The 16,795-nt window shown below is 54.6% G+C and overlaps 3 protein-coding genes across 3 annotated transcripts; all 3 read left to right on the top strand.

Annotated features, from left to right (window-relative positions):
- Positions 1–9,272: 9,272 nt before the first annotated feature.
- On the top strand, positions 9,273–10,196 carry LINJ_29_2390 (conserved hypothetical protein; the record flags this gene model as incomplete). Its single annotated transcript, XM_001466724.1, has 1 exon — positions 9,273–10,196. One exon carries the CDS (start codon positions 9,273–9,275, stop codon positions 10,194–10,196), a length of 924 nt encoding a protein of 307 aa, XP_001466761.1.
- Positions 10,197–11,856: 1,660 nt separating this feature from the next.
- Positions 11,857–12,831, top strand: LINJ_29_2380 (hypothetical protein, unknown function; the record flags this gene model as incomplete). Its single annotated transcript, XM_001466723.1, has 1 exon — positions 11,857–12,831. The coding sequence occupies one exon, from the start codon at positions 11,857–11,859 to the stop codon at positions 12,829–12,831; it is 975 nt and encodes a 324-aa protein (XP_001466760.1).
- Positions 12,832–15,730: 2,899 nt separating this feature from the next.
- LINJ_29_2370 (conserved hypothetical protein) lies at positions 15,731–16,693 on the top strand (the record flags this gene model as incomplete). Its single annotated transcript, XM_001466722.1, has 1 exon — positions 15,731–16,693. The coding sequence occupies one exon, from the start codon at positions 15,731–15,733 to the stop codon at positions 16,691–16,693; it is 963 nt and encodes a 320-aa protein (XP_001466759.1).
- Between the last annotated feature and the right edge of the window lie 102 nt (positions 16,694–16,795).

Below are 16,795 nucleotides of genomic sequence, written 5' to 3'. Positions count from 1 at the left end.
GCCACTGCAGCGAAGGTGGTGAGCTAGTGCTTTCCGCAGGGACCGAAACGCTGCTTGTTATTCCTCTTCTCCTTTCGGCAAGGCGCTCGGCTTGTAGTCGTCTGCAGAATGGAAGGAGTCGGTGGTTGTGTGCGCTTGCTGCGCTGAACCTTACGTTTTAGATGAACCCACGAACCCCTTTGTCTGCACTCTTCCACCTCTTTTTTTTGATTTAACAGGGATTTTTGTTTTTCTTCCTTTACGCGTTTGCTGTGTTGGCCGTATGCTCGTCTGTGTTTGTGTGCGTGTTGCGTTTCTTCGCCACAGTTGTACCGCCTGCCGCTTCCCCCCACTACTCTTCCCCTCCCCCCACTCGCTCACCCATTCGCTGCTTTTTTTTTGCTAACTCCCCCCTTTTCCCATCACATGGCGAGCGGCGGCTCATGTAGGCATGAGTGTACGTTAGCGCGCACCCTTCGTGTTGAGATATGCTCCCCACCTGTTTCTCTCTTCTTTTTCCTTTCTCTGGTGTACCTTCTTTTTTTTAGCACCTTTCCCCTTTCCTCTCGTTGTGCTGCTGTGTAGATGTATACATATATGTGTGCCTGTGCGTTTTCTTTGTCCTTTTCGATTGCACTACCCCCCCCCGTGAGAGTTCCGTCTTCCTCCCTTGCATGCTTTTCGTGTCTGTTTGGGTTTTCGTTTGTGTGCGTGTGTGGGCGCTGTTTGTTTTAGTTTCACTGCCTCGCGCTGCGTCACATCCTCTTTTGGTTTCTCGTTGAACTATGTTTCATGCTCGCCTCAGGGGAGGAGTGGAAGGGGAGGGGGAAGCCCTTGCCAACCCTTCCCCCCTTCTCCTACTCCCTCCTCTCTGCTTTGTATGCCATGTCGTCGTACACTCTTGTTCACCTCTCTCCCTCCTTCTCTTCCTCCCTTCCCCTACGCCAACAAGATCTTTTTTCGCTTCTTTTTACTTTTCTTCCGCATTCCTCTTCTGCCACTCTCCCACTTCCCTCTTTCACCGTGCATTCCGCGGATTCGTCACCGTTTTCTTTGACCTTTCTCCTCCCTCTTTTTCTTTCGATACCGTTACCGTTGGTTCCACATGGTGATTTTGCTGCGCTGTATCTCCTCCGCCCCCTGTCAGGGTTATGGTGCATGTTTTTTGTTACGTGTGCGTGTGTGCATCTGTGCTGCTCGCTCTGCTGGCATTATTGCCGCTCTCTGTCCGCCACATGGTCCGCCTTGTGTGTGTGTGTGCGTTTTGGGCTGTTTCTTTTTGTGCCTCACCTTGCGCCCTCTTTCTTTGTTCTTGTCGACACCGCCTCTTTCCCTTTTTTTGTTTGTGCCTTCCTACTGCTTCGCTGCAGATCGCCTTCTTTTCTTTAGTGTGGCAGTGCCGGACGTCGAGGGGCTGCAGAGGGGCGAAGAAGGGTGAGAGAGGGAAGAGGGGAAGATGTACAGCTTCCCCCTCCATCCCACCTCGAAGCACGCTATCTTTCTCCACGATGCGACGCCTATGCTGCCAACCGCCCATCCGTCGTCCGCTACGCCGCCCAACGTTTTCTTTGGCGTGCGCACCCTCTCAACAAGCACCTACTGGCCCCTTCATCCACCCACTCTCTCATAGACACAGGCAAGGCAGCGCACGCAGAGAGGCACCTGAGTGCTTTGATCGTTAATCGCTGTTTTGCTGTCTTCTAGTTTACATCACGATGTACGTACCAGAATGACACCACTCCATAAGCAGAATATCACTTTCTTCTCCGTGTACGGCTGTCTCCTCACGCACTGCAGCACTCTCGTCTCTTTTTCGTCGGTTTCCATTTCTTGTACTCGATGATGGGTTGCTCGTTTGTCGTTCTCCTCTACATGACCAACCCCCTGATGGCGGGGGGACACCTCAGCGTGGTATCAGGGTCCAGTACCCACTCTGTGTGGGGAAGCCAAGCAGCCCCCCTATCCCGGTCAATGCATAACCACTTCCGGTGGTGGCAGGACCATGTACCTGCGACGTGGGGGGGGAGATTAGGGCGATGCATCGCTGCTAATGTCGCCTTTGTGGTCCTGGGCGACTTTGCGTCGGAGCCACCCGCGACAGTGACCACGCTTGTACTACTCACATGATAGGCGACGTGCCCGCATGACGGGAGCGTATCTCACGCGGGCCTCACTGCCTGATGGCGGAGGTAGCCTGCGCGACCGCGCGGAGGATGCACCAGGTGACGATCTGCATGATGGGAGCTACTGTGCGGCGATCTTCGGTGCAGGGCGAATAGTATTCGTTGCAGGGATGACTGGGTCTGCATTCCTGTAACGCGAGTGTCTACCGCTGCATTGCACCACACGATGGGGCCTGCGGCAGGCCGTGGGGCGGGTTGAGTGGAATTTCACTCATGTTGTACGGCAGAGAGAGAGATGGACACGCTGGTGGTAAGAGGTAAAAAAAATGACTGAATTCGTGATTGCTTCACTTCTTCACAGTTTCTTTTTTTTGTTGTTGCTGTTTCCTTTTTGTTTTGTTGTCGCGATAACAAGAGGCGTGTGCGTGTTCTTTAGATACAGGAAAGGACGTGCACTCGTTCGTGGTTGTCATAAACTGGCATCCGTCAGTGCGCGAGAGGGCGCAGAACAGCTGAGGGAAACCACGTTTGGACGAGCAAGGGACGGGTAGCTGGATCCGACTCTGAGAGAAGCAGTAAAGAGGCGGGTTCTTTATAAAAGGTGCCAGCAAGGAAGAAAGTGCGCGGCTGTCGACTTGAACATTTTCGCGTCACATTTCGAATACAAGACTGACGCTGCAGCTTTGGCTGACAATCACCTCCTTTCTAAGTTCCCTTTTTTGCTCCACTGGCGTGCAGCCGCTTAGCTAATGCAAGCGCAGCTCTTTGCTACGATGCCTGCCACTATTTTCGTTTTTCTTCTGTTTTCTCCCCCGCTCTCTAGGATCCCTCCTTTGCTTTATTCTTGGGTCGTTGGGTGTTTTCCGCACAGTCATATGCCACTAGAACCACCACTTAAGTCAAAACGTTCACATGTCCTTTGCGCTGCTGCGTGACGGGAGCCCTTCACCTCTCTTCCAGGCACCCGGCCTTTTCTTTCTTGGTGGCTACGCTGTGTGACAGGAAGGTCTTCTTTCTTCCGCCATGCAAAGACACCCCTCCACCACCCCTCATACACACACCACACATACATACGCGCGCTTCTGCATAGGTGAACCAAGCATCACAATGATGGGCAAGAAGTCGAGGTGACAAAACAGGAGGACAATAGCACAAGAGCACAACGCCGTGTCAATTACGAGGAGGGAGAGATCTTGCAAGGGAAGAGAAGGACTAAAGCAGCTGCTCTTTTTCTTGTGTGTGTGTGTGTGCGTGTGCGTGTGAGTTATTTTGTGTCGGTGTTTAGGCACGTTTGCTTTTTGGAGCGCTGCTCTTCTTCTTTCGTTTTGTGTTGTCCCTCCCCTCCCCTCCCTCGGTGACCTTTGCGAGGGTATCTCCTTCCCTGCCTTGTAATTTTGTTTTTCGTCTCTTCCGCTCCTTTGCTTTCTTGTCTGCCTCTCTCCATATACGCCTGTGTGCCGCGCCCATCACCCGTGGAGCCTTCTTGTGAACATGTGTGGTTCTTCTCACTCATGGATTTCTCCGTTGTTTTTTTTCTCTTTTTTTTTCGTTTCGCTCCCTCAGTCGAATCGACCTTGTACCTTATTCCTCTGCTATATTTTTCATGTCTGCACAACTTGTCGTGCGTTGAATGTCTTCCTCTGATCTCCCTGTCTTCGCCTCTCAGTAAACTGGGCCGCTTTTTCGTGTCTGTGTGAGCATCTCATTCGCTCATGAGACTGCCGGCCCAAAGGCTGCGTGTGTGTGTGTGTGTGCATGTCTGTGGATAGCGCTGTGCTGACAAAGCTCCTTCTGATCCTACCTTCTTGTGATCCTGTGACTCTGCGGGCGGGGGGAGAGTCATCCACCGCTGACAAGACACGACGACACGCATATATCCACGGGAAGAGGGTCTCTAAACCTTTCCACCCTCCTAAGTTTCACTAATACAGCGTGGGCCCCCCCCCTCGCTCGCTTGCACGAGTGCTGCGTGCACGTAGGTAAGACGTAATGCTTTTTTTTTAAGTGCGTGTGTACTCCTCACGATATGTCTGTTTCGTCTGTTCTCGTGTGTGTGTGTTCTTGTTTCTCCATTGGGTTAAGTTTGATTTTTGCTGCCTCACTGCCGTCCTGCGCATATTCAGTTTTACAACCGAAGAGGAAAAACAGAAAGGAGTAGCTGAGCCTATGAAGGCAAGGGCGACGCTGCTCTTTTTCTTTGCCTCTATCCCCCCCCTCATTTTCGTTTTTCAGCTTATCTATTAACCAGTGTCCCTGCTTCATTTTTTCTTTTTTTCGTTCCTCCACGGCTGTCGGCGCACGCCGCTGTACCGGCTATTTCACCCAAACCCCTTCTCATTTTGCTCTCACCCCTTTCCTTCAATGTGCACCGCTCGATGGCTCCTGCGACGAGGTCGTGCACCGGGATCTACTTATCGGCATATTCGGAAGCACAAACGTGCACCCACACGTTTGTGGCCCGCGCATGCACATCGAGGAGGGAGAGCATCCATATGAATGATAGTGCGGCACGGTTTGTATGTGCGTGTGTGTCTGAGTTTCTGTGGATGTCAAGGGAGGGGTTGTAAGTACCCACCGGCACCTTGTCTTTGTGCTGAAGGTCACCTGGCGGCTCATTCACCTGTTACACTCCCCCTCTCTCTGCCCCTTAATCACCCGCTGCGTTCCTTTTTCTCGCTTGACGGCAGCCGTCGACTACTGGAGCGGCTGACAGTGATTTCCTTCCTCGTTTTGTATGTGCGCTATGTCTTTCCTTCGTTGGATTCTGTATTTGTCTCTTTTTCCTTTGGTTGGCGTGGTGTGGTGGAGCTCTTTGTTTGTTTTCCTCTAATGAGCTTTAAACCGATTACGGATCGGCGTTTATTTGTTCTTGTGCTCGTGTGGGCGTGTGGGCGTGGGAGCGAGTGATCGCGTGCTGAAGAGGTCAACGAAAAAAATCCTTCTCTGCACCACCGCTTCCTCATCCTTCGCCGCACCCCCTTCCCTCTTTGATTTCTATGCGTGCGCCTCTCGCTGCTAACGATGTGTCGCTGCTCTCGTCTTTCACCTCCGTCTCTCGCCTTCGTTTCTTTTCCCTACCCCCTCCCCCTCCCCCGTCTCTCTCGTACCCGGATGCGCTTCTCTAACTCTCGCCTATATATGGCCTTCTTGTCTCGGCCATCTATTCGCCCTCACGCACCTTTTTCTTGCCAGCATTACTGCCTTTGCATCTCACGCACACGCGGGAGCACAGACGATTCCGTTCACTGGCGTCTATTTTTTTTTGTTCTTGTCTTTTCTGTCTCTTGTCACACACACACACACACAAACGCTCTCCCTTTTGATTCTTGCCCTAGAGAGGGGAGGACGCTGTTGGAGGTGCTACGCTGCGCATATAGCAGAGAGCAGAAGAACACACATATGCACTTAGTTATACACAAGAAGACAAAAAAGGGCGTCTACAGTCCTTGTGACTCGTGCTCCCACTTACCTCCTCTTTTTCTCTCCTTTGCCCTTGTGTGCGGTGCTGCTGCATCGGCTGCTCGTTGTGAACCCTCTTGCATCCCCCCTCACCCCTCTCTCGTCTGTGCGTCTTTTTTCTTTGCCTGCTTGTCATGTTCCCTTGTAAGCCATCTATCGGTTATTTTTCCGTTTGTCTGCGTGCCAACGCCTCTCACTGTTTCAATGGATTAGGCTGCCTCTGTTGTACAACCATATCGATACATTTTATTTGCTCGGTTCTTCTTTTTCGCTCTCTTTACGGCGATGATGTGCGCTGCTGCTGCTGCTGCCCGTAGTTGGTGCAGCGTGCGGAGGTCGATTGTGTACTTGTCTCTGTGTATGCATGTGGTGGGTGTGCTTGTGTGTGTGTGGCTGCATTGCAGGAGATTACAGAAGAATGCGCAATTTCTTAGGGACATGGAGGAGTGTTGCAGTCGGAGGAAAGCGCGTGCAACGCCCGCGCATGTGGAGCAGGAGGAAGAGAGTTAGCTAGTGCGGCAGCCAGAACGTATGGACAGTTGAAGCGAATATTCCCAGACGCCGCCGATTCCATTCGTGCCTACAGATGCTTCCGTTTTGTCATTTTTTTTCTTCGTTTGATCTCCTGTCACGTTGCGGCTCTCTTCGGTTGCACCCGCGCCACTTCTTTTTCCATCTTGTCCCTTGTCGTCTCCTCATTCCACTTCCTGCACGTGTCTCTTCGCTCTCTCGCACGCATGGCCTTCCCTTTCTACACTCGGTCAGTGCTCGCCTACCCTCGATCTCGATCACCATCACACAGCGGTGGCCACCGCCATCATCTGCACGCGTGTCTTCTTCACCACCGTGGGCGCGCCTGTGTGTGCCTTGTTTTCAGTGTTCTTTTCCACAAGTGAGCTCATCTGTATGATTTTCTCCGCCCTTCTTTTTCCACCTCGTCTGGTCTGCTGGCTCTCGTGCGCTCTGATTATTTTGCTCTCCTGGTACTGACTCTTCTTTTTACCGAGAGGATTCAGGTGCTGCTCTCTGAGCGCATATGTAGGATGTACACGTGTGTGTTTGTGCGTGTGGGATGCATCCGTCGCGTCGCATCATCGCTCTTCATACCTCTACTCTCGTTGCTTTCTTAGCCTCTCGCACTGTCGTGGATGTGCTTCCCTTCCCTTCCCTTTTGTCTCTGTCGCTCATCATTCGTATGACTCTATCATTTTGCGTCTCTTTTTCTTTTCGCGTGTGCGTGTGCGTGCTTCACGCTTGTTGAGTGTGCCCCTCTTTTCTTTTTCTCCTTTCTCAAGCCCCTTTTAGTTTACTCTGCCGCCCCTTCCCCTACCCTACTCTCCCCTCCTGTGCTGCTCGCTAAGGCACACGCATACACACACCCACACACGGGTTCCTTTCAGCGTCTTTTCTTTCCATATCTATAGAGAGAGAGCGAGGGAGATAGTATATATTTTCAGGTTGATGGTGTAATGTGTCTGGGCGTCGCCTCTCCCCTCTTTTGTTGGCCTTCTCCCCTCCTTTCTTTATTATTATTTCTGTTCTCATCTGTTTTTCTTTTTGATTTTGATTGCTCTCTTCTCCCCTTTCCCTATTTAGGGCATTCTTACCTCCCTCCCTTTTTCTGTGCTCGCCCCGGTCGTCACTTGTTTCGCTCTTTGCCCTTCCCCTATCCAGATGGCCTCTCTCTGTTTATGTGTGTGTACGTGTGTTCTGATTTGCTTGGCTGCCGTTGCGGTTTACCCCCTCCTTTCTCTCTTGCCACGTGTGTCTCTGTTTTCCTCATCGTGCTCCTCTTTTCTCTCTGGTATCCTAGGGCATTTGCTGATGACGGGAGGACACACCCCTCTGTGCGCGGTACCGCAGGGTCCAGTACACCCCCCACTCTGCGTGGGGAAGCCAAGCAGCCTCTCCCTATCCCCTGCCAATGCCGAGCCACCTCTGGTGGTGACAGGGCCAAGTGCCTACGACGTGAGGGGGAGGCCAGAGTGGTTTGCCGCTACGGATGCCGGCGGTCAGGCTGTGGACATTGTTGCGCTGGAGAGGCCAGCGACGGTGCGCACGCTTCTGCCATCCATGTGATGGGCGAAGTGTCAGCGCGACTCGTACGTATCCCACCCCCGGGCCTCGCACTGCCCCACTGGTGTGGGGCGCCGGAGTGCGGGACCGCGAGGAGATGCACTGGGTGGCGACCAGCACAAGGGTAGCTGCTGTGAGGCGACCTGCGATGCGGGGAGGGGGGGCGAGTAGAGTTTTGCGTAGGGGCGGTGCTGGGATGACGGAGTCGGCGCATTGCTGTAACACGTGTGTCTAGCGCTGCCTCGCCCCACGCGGATGGGGCCTGTGACAGGCCCTGAGGTGAGCTGAGTGGGGTTTCACTCTTGTACGCCAGAGATGGTGAGCACCTTGAAGAAAATAAAGTGTATTATGGTGTCTTTTTGATAATTTTCTTCCTGCGAAGGCGAAAGGGCTTGCCTTTGTGTATGGGCACGTGTGCATGGTCGCGGGTGAATATGTGCATTCACGTTGCATCATCACTGTTTGTTCTTGTTGTCGATATTGCCTGCCACGCGCGCGCGTCTTCCAGCCTCCTTCTCTGTGCTTCTGCAGCACGCCTAAGCATGCGTTTTCCTGGATGGGCGATCTGCCATATGACGAGTCTATGAAGCAGCATAAGCTTCCCATTGAGGAGGTGGTGCTACCCTGAGGGCCAACGGTGGATGTATGTGTGTGTGTGTGTGCGAAACGGGAGGATCGAGGTCGAGAAATCGCGCCAGCCGACGTGCATGCCACAACGCAGGGATGAATACGGCGCGGCCACGGTGTCAGCGAGCGTGCATGCAGATTGCACGCTTAGGTGGTGTCCTTCCACCCAGCGTCGATCCCGCACCTTCTTTTACCTTTTCCTTTTGTGTCTCCCCTTGTTTTCTCGTTTTGCGGATGCCCCTATCCCTATCAGAGTGTGAATGATGGGGAGAGGGTAATTGGAGGCGGCAGAAGATGGGACTGAATCAACGCAGCGTCGCTGGGCTGTCCTTGCTGCGTAGGGGACGGGCACACACGATAAAGTAGGACACATGAAAGGAAACAGAAACTGCTTGGGTGCATGTGCGGGCTGCTACCGCGGAAAAACAGACGACAAAAAACGAATATAAATGAATGCAAGCAAAGTTGAAGAGGAGAAAGGAATGAGGCAAACACGAGCAGATAGCGCGAGTTCGCCCCCCTCCCCCCCCCCACACTTGCCGTTGACCTAGCTTTCCATCTCCCGCTCGCCTTGTCTGTGCATCTGCGCATGACGTCTTCCTCCTCCTCCTGATAGTACTCGCGCTCTTTCACTGGTTCCTCCAAATCGCTGCTCCTCTCTATCCGCCGCTCTTCCTCCCCCTTTTTCACCCTTCCGCACCCGCCCACACGCATGAGCCGCCTCCACACGCACGCATTCGTCAACGTATATCGTTTGCCCCAGGCCCCACGGCGCTTTGTTGGCGCCTCTGCACGAACGCACTCGCCCCCCCGTTCCCTCCCTACAACACCAACATACAAAACGAAACGAAGAAAGGAGGACAGTGCCATTTTTTTGTTGTTGGTGTTCTACAAACGCTTCCATTCCGCGGCCTTTTCCCGCGGTCGTCCCTCCTTTCAGATTGTCTCCCTTCCTTTTTTTTATTTCCTTGCTGAGCGATTAGCCCTCCACGACTGCCGCACGAGGGAATGAGTCTCCTCTCGTGGATTATCTTCGCCGCCCTCTACGGCGGTTTCCTTTGCCTGCTACGTGAGCGTAAGGTGCCTCTCATTGTGATGCGGGCGTGGTATACATTTCACCTGGTGCTGTGTGTGATCATAAGCTGGCTTTGCGGTGTGGCGCTCAGCCTGCTGAAGAAGGTACACCTCTTGGACACGGAAACATCGCAGTCGCTGACGCGGTGTGTGTGCGCCACCACGTTCGGGTACTGGCTGCGCTTCAACAGTCCGCACATCCGTGTGGAGCACTTGCCCGGCTCTCTGTCGTTTTCGTCGATCACGGAGCAGCATAACATGTGCTTGTGCCACTCGAGTTTCTTTGACACGATTCTGTTCTTGTGGTATGTTCCGTACCGCTACATCTACAAGGTGAAGACCTTTTTCAAAGCAAGCCTGCGCAAGCTTCCCCTGTTTGGCACCGTGATTGTCATGTGCGGCCACTTCCCTGTCTACTTCAGCTCCACGGACGCCGACTCGTTCTCAGTGCACAAGGACAAGCAGGCTGCCGTCGCCGCCGACGTCGAGAACTGGGTGAAGAAGGGTAAGAGCCTTTGCTTCTACCCGGAGGGCATGGTGAACCGCACACCGGAGGTGCTCAAGGACTTCCGACTCGGCAGCTTCAAAACGATCCTGGCGCACCAGATGCCCTTGTATTACTGCGTCAGCTACGGCAACCACGAGGTATGGCCGCCGTCCTTGAAGGGCTTGCCGGGTTACCCGGCGGATGTGTACGTGTACATCGGCAAGTACCAGTACCCCGCGGACAAGGTGGATGCACTGGAACTCGCGACGGGGCTGCGCGAGGAGATGCAGAAGCACATGGACGAGATGTTGGCGCTGCGGGAAAAGCGGGGGCACAAACCCTGGTGGAAGCGGCCCACCGCAAAAGCCTAGGCGTAGTGTGCATGCGCGCACATAGCAGACCGAGGACAAGTAAGTGTTCGAGGCAACGATGGGAACACCCAAGTGAGTCGTTCACGACGATACGTCAGGGCAGGCAGACGCTGTTCGGTGATGCTTGCTCACACAGATGTAAACATACGCACACCCACTCTCAGGTGCTCGGCACGGGTTGTCCGCAAGGGGCGCGTGTGCACACCCTCCGCCAGAGATCGTCGAACTGGAAAGCTGTGAAGGGGAACAGACACACACACACACACACACACACACACACACACACACACCAGCATACACAAGCGCAGGCACTGGCGACTGCGATAGAGTGAGGGGGCCTGCCGTTGCCGTCAAGAGCGAACACGAGCCTTCCATCGAATGGCTTCTCTCTGCTTTGCCACTCCACGACGTCTACTGCACACTCACCTCTACCAGTGGGGAGGGGGCGCTTCCACCTCGCCTTGTCACTTCATTGCGCTGCGTTAGCGAAGGTCTTGTTGCGCCCTTTCGGCTTCCAATGTTACATTCATAATCATCTTTTACACGGATTGAGATCATCTCGCCAGCACAATTCGTGCTCGCAGTACTTGTCTTTCTCCTTCCTTATTTTCTTGGCCTCCTCCCCCCTAACTCGCTTTTCTTGTCGTTATGCTATGGCGGAGAACGGTTTATGACAGCTCAGGAGAGGAGGGCTTCGGACAGCGAGTTTGGGAAGAGAGCGAAGAGAATGGCGTACATGACGCCCTAGCTAGATTTGTGAGACTGGACCAATGCGCAACGCATCATCACCTCCTGCTTTTGTCGTTGTAGCGTTATCAAAATCATCAGCATCCACTGCGTGGCACTGACAATGTCTTTGAGGAGAGGGCAGCAGGAGATGGAGAGAGCGCACGCGCAGCAACCACAAACAGCTCCTTCCTCTCTCTTTTCGTTCTCTTGGGCTCAGGCGTGCACATTTCACGGAAACGGGTTGCTTCGAAGCCGCAAAGGACCCGGCGCGGAGGAGAAGGGGCAGAGGCGTCGCGTTTTTTGACGTCTCGTGCCAATAGGTCGTATGGAAGCGTGCCCGTCGATGTGTCTCTCTCCTTGCTGGTGCGCGCGCGCTTGTGTGCCGGTTTCTCGCTCGCGCTATCTCCTCTCTTTACCCCCTCCCCCTCTATGCTCTCCGCTCTTGTTGCTATTCACCTTCTGCATGTCTGCTGGACCGCCACACATGTGCGTTGCCGCGTGGCAATCCTCTCTTGCAGGCAACTCAAACTGAAGCGCCCATGTTGATACATGCATGTATTGCTCTGGGTTCTATTCCTTATACCTAAACGTTTCGACTGGAGTACACGCACGTGCCATTTTCCTCCACACCACCTCTCATTCTCACTCAAGCATCGCGGACACAGACACCCCGCTCGTATTATGTAAGCTTTTTTGTCCGCATCTCACCACATCCTCTTCCTTATTCGGACACTTCCACGTTACACGTACACACACACATTCTCTCTCGGTGCTCAGCAGTTGACACTTGCCAACGGCCGGCTCCCCGCTTCTCATTAGCCCATGCTTCTTGGTGCTGCACCTCCGTGCCCGTCGCACCTTCCCTCTCCATCGTAATCATACATATGCACCCCCGTATCCATCTACATACACACGTAGGCAGATTCATGCGATGCTGCCGCTGCTGTGGACCGTCTTCATGCCCCTCTACGGGTGCTTTCTGTGGCTGCTGCACCAGCGCATGCTTTCTGTGCTGCTGATGCGTGTTTGGTTCTCATTGCACCTAGCCATCGCCGTCATTGTGACTCACATTGCCTGCCGCATCATCTCCTTTTTTGCCTACACGCTGAACATCATTCCCGCCTCCACTGCTCAGGCCCTCTCGCGCTTCTGCAAGCACGTCGTCTTCAAGGTGTATTTTTCTGCAAACGTGCCACACGTGCACACCGTACAGATGCCCGGATCGCTACCCTACAGCGTCATGCAGCGAGGCGCCATCTGCTCGTGTCACTGCAGCCTGTTTGACCCCTTCTTTTCCATGTCTGTCATTCCGTACTCGGTCTTGTGGAACGGCCGCACCTTCTTGAAGAGCTCGCTTCTGAACCTTCCGCTGTTTGGGTACGCGCTGCGGTGCGCCGCGTACTTCCCGGTGTACTTCTCGGATGAGAGCAGCGCCTCCTTTTCGGTCGACAAGGACAAGCAGGCTGCCGTCGCCGCCGACGTCGAGAACTGGGTGAAGAAGGGTAAGAGCCTTTGCTTCTACCCGGAGGGCATGGTGAACCGCACACCGGAGGTGCTCAAGGACTTCCGACTCGGCAGCTTCAAAACGATCCTGGCGCACCAGATGCCCTTGTATTACTGCGTCAGCTACGGCAACCACGAGGTATGGCCGCCGTCCTTGAAGGGCTTGCCGGGTTACCCGGCGGATGTGTACGTGTACATCGGCAAGTACGACTACAACCCTGACGAGGAAGATGCACGCTCGCTCGCGACGGGGCTGCGCGAGGAGATGCAGAAGCACCTTGACGATATGGTGTTGAAGGGCAAGAGGCTTGAATGCGAGCCGCGGCACGTTGCTCGACATGCAGACCAGGGAGGGGAGAGAGGGAGGCGGATGATCGTTGAGGGACACGCTGGCCAGCTCTGATTCAGTGGCGACGCTCTTTTGAGGAAGTCCCCTTCGCACGCCCTCCTCTTTTTCTCTGTTCGAATTCACCTTGGTATTGATACGGTATGTGTACTACTACGCACACACCTGCGCGCGCCTCCAAGCGTTATGTGTGTATGTGTGCGAGCCGGCTGAGCGATGTTGCGAGTCGCATCCATCGATGTGTACATGTATGTGCCTCACCCTTTCGAAACTATCACACCAGCCACCTTGTCTCCTCGCTCGTCTCTCATTCTTCACTCTCCCTCATCCTAACTTTTTTCTCGTTGAGGATATTCACTTCCTCGTGCGTGCGGTGCGTTGGCAAGATGCCGGTGCAGTGCCGGCAGGTGACGCGCGCTCTCGTTTGAACACCCCTTTGCGCCCTCTTTCATTTTCCGTTTCGCCTATCTCTGTTTCTCTCTCTATCGCTGACTCGCTCGTCTCCGCGCGTGTATGTGGCAGAGAAGATGAAAAAAGAAAAAAAAACATTACACATACACACGTACACGTACACACACACACACACACACAGGCGTGTCACGGCTGATATCGTCGAGGCTGCGAGGAGGAGGCAAGGCAAGGGAACGTCGATTTTGCGCGTTGGCACAGGCACGGCTGGCCAGTTGCTCCAAATTTGTTTCTGAAGTCTTCGCCTTTCTCCCCCTCGTTTCATCTAACGCCTCACACGCTTTGTTTTGTGCCGTCACGCGTTGTGTTCTGGTCCTCCTCTTCCTCTGCTCCGATGTGCCCTGCGTTAGCGGACTTTTCATTCCTCCCATGCCTTCCCCACTGAGGTTCGCTATTAGGTATCGACGCTCTATCAGCCTTGACCCGCCACCTCACAGGTGCTACGGTGCACCTCTAGCTCAACCGCTTTTCTGCCTCATGCGCCTTTTTTCACTTCTTTCTTTGTTTCCCATATCCTACGTATGGCCGTTGCTGACACCGCCGTCGCCTGGGATTTCTGTGACCCTCTCCAGGAGGAGTGTTGCACACTCACGGCAAAACTGTCACATTTAAGCAAGCGGACGCGCCTGCACCAGCTCGACGACGTGCGTCTGGCTGTGGGGGCTTCTTCATTTGCATATCTTTTTCACCGTGCATGAGCGTGAATTTGTGCTTTCATCGTTTCTTCCTTGTATTGTTTCTGCCTAGCTTCATGCCTTTCGCTGTGCCCCTTGCCGCCGCTTTCGTTGACCGCTGCATCTTCGATGTACGTGTCACCGGGGTGGTGGGTGGGGCGTGTGAATATGTACAATCACCGTCGCCTTATCATCGCCCACGCCATTACGCCCGTGTTTGCCGTGAGTCGCGAGAGGAGGAAAAAGTCTCACACGTGCACAGGAGGGCGCATGCTCGGTGTGGTGCTTCCAGCTTTGTTTCCTTTTCTCCATCACAGCCTTTATGCCGAGTCATGCCACACCATGCATGCTTCACTGACCCGAGCGAGCAGAGGCGGCGAGGGGAGGTGGGGTGGGTAGACAACGAAGCGACTGATGGCCGAAAAAGTGCGTGACGCTGCGCTTGTGCCTCTGGAAGGCTGCGCTAGTGCGTGCGCATGCGTGTCTCTCACAGATAACTCTGGAAGAATGCTGCATAACTGCACAGAACGGCCTTAGGCGTTGCAGTGCCGGCTTCATGCGCCGCCTCCCTCGATATGCGCCGTGCGCTTCTGCGCGGACGTTGCTCTCCTCGCTCTTCGGCAGGGACAAGGAGCTTGGTTCTGCTGTCGACGTCACGGCCTCTCCACGATGGCTCCCTCTCTTCCACGCTCATTTTCCGTATCTTGCCTTCGTGTGCAAACGGCGAGTGCGAATTGGACTGAAGAAGGCGGCGGCGCACGTCCGTCTGGGGAGGAGGCGGGGGGATCCGAATGCAGCTCGAGAGCCCCCGAAACGGAAAGTCACCGAAAACTGCGCACCAGCGCGTACACACATGGCAAGGCGAAAGAAAAACAAAAGGGAAGCCAGCCATGGCAGAGACCATAAGAAAGTGAATCACCTCACGCTCAGGAGCGAACAGGCAGAGCTGACAACTCTCTCACGTGTCGTTTCTGTTCTCGTGTGCCGCGGAACGGGGAGAGGAGAAAGTTTTCGGGGACGGTGTCACGCAGTGTTGCTGCTCTTCCTACGAGAAAGGCCAGCCTTCTCTCCATTTCGCTCTCGTCCTCTCTTTACACGGACCCCCCTCCTTGTAGAGGCACCGCTGTAAGCTTTTTCTTTCGTTTGGCTGGTGCCAGACACGCATGCCTGTAAACCCTCCACGCTCACATACGTGCGCACTGGCGCACGCTCATTATCCCTCTTTGCTCTCCTTGCTTTTGCTCTGCCACCTCCACAGCTTTCATCCACCATCCTTTCCCCACAAGCACAGTGGACCCCTTATGTGCCTGTCTTTCGCAGAGCGCTCGTTCTGGCTGAGCAGGATTTAGCTGTTGCGCCGCAGAGGTCGTTGGGCTGTAGTCGTATGCATATATTCACTGACGTGCTTGTGGTAGAATGACACCTTGGAGGCGAGAACAACAAAGTTCTCTTTTCCAATCCGTTTTGTATGTGTGCTGCTTGCATCGTGCCTCGTTGCAACTGTAGCGTGACGGCTTCCGCTTCACCTCACGCCACGGCCGCCTCATCGTCCGCACTTCTCTTCGCGTGGTCCCTCATTTCCGGTTAATATCAGTGTATTGTTTTCGGTTAGAATTCAACTCTGCTGCCTTGCTCCGTGCCGCACCAGTAGACGCTGCGGCGCTGCGCAGAAGAAGAGAGCAGGTGGGGGAGGCCCTACACACACTTTCATCTTCCCTCCCTCCCCTCATCCTGTCAGCGAGTGCAGCTGCCCACACGTGCCCAGTCGATTCACGCATCGTTGCGAGAAACAGCAGAATAGAAAAAGCACTTCCATGTTCTTCGAAGAGAACCTTAACGACACGGCAGAGTATGAGTCGCTCCTGCACGCTGACGGTGCGCCGATGCGGCCCCTGTCGCAGGTCAGCGACGGCGGTGCCTCTTCAGGCGCACCTTCTATGAGTGGCATCAGCGCCACCTTCGGTGTTGACGGTCTCCCGTTGGAGCCAACTGAATCGGGCGGTGGAGCGGCGGCTAAAACGCAAAGCGCGTCGTCGGCGGCGATTCAGCTGCTGATCGAAGCCACCGCAAATGAACGCTTCAGCCCCGAGGTGCTGCCCTACCCCGCGACCACCATCAGCACCGTCGTCCACTTAATTCAGCGAACACAGGAACGGGTGGAGGCGATGGTGGCGGAGGAGAAGCGTGAAGGAGCCGAGCGCTCGCTTTTGCCTTTCCGTCCGTCAGACATCATGGGCTTGGAGATGCAGCGCATTCAGTTTTTCTTGTGTGAGCTGCTGCGATGCCGACTGCGCAAGATCGAACATCTCGCCACGTCCATTTACTACGAAGGGCTGGCGGTCGGGCAGTCATCTATGTCGCAGTCGAGGCTAGGACAGGCAGATGAGACTGAAGCTTTTCCCTCTGCCTCTGCTGCCGCTGCTCTACCAGAGGTGCGTGTACCGCAGCGGCAAAACTTGTCGCTCAAGGAGCAGTGGGTGGCGGATCGACTGGCGAAAAGCGCGCACGCGGCGTTGATGGAGTCGGGCCTGCAATCGATGCCGGCTGCGCTGCAGTATCTTGTTCCCTATCCTTCGGAGGCGGAGGGGATGGAGATATTACCGGAGCCGGACCTTGGGGCGTACGTCTTCGGTGTGGCTCTCGAAGATTTGGGTGTTGTAAATCTCGGCGAGGGTGGCCAAGACGCTTCGCGTGCCATCAACGCCGGCGAATTGTTCCTCACTCCCTACCACAATTTTCGCCCGTATGTTATGTCAGGGCAAGTGCGGCTGGTGTGACATGCACAAAAAAGGACCAGCTTACTCTTCCTCTGCGTGTATGTATGTGGGAGGGGGCAGAGGGAGGGGAGAAGGAGGTGCGTGTGTGCGGTACCCCAGCGG

This window comes from Leishmania infantum, chromosome 29, assembly GCF_000002875.2.
Source record: "Leishmania infantum JPCM5 genome chromosome 29".
In the NCBI taxonomy this organism is placed as follows: domain Eukaryota; phylum Euglenozoa; class Kinetoplastea; order Trypanosomatida; family Trypanosomatidae; genus Leishmania; species Leishmania infantum.
This window is presented reverse-complemented; position numbering and strand designations above follow the sequence as displayed.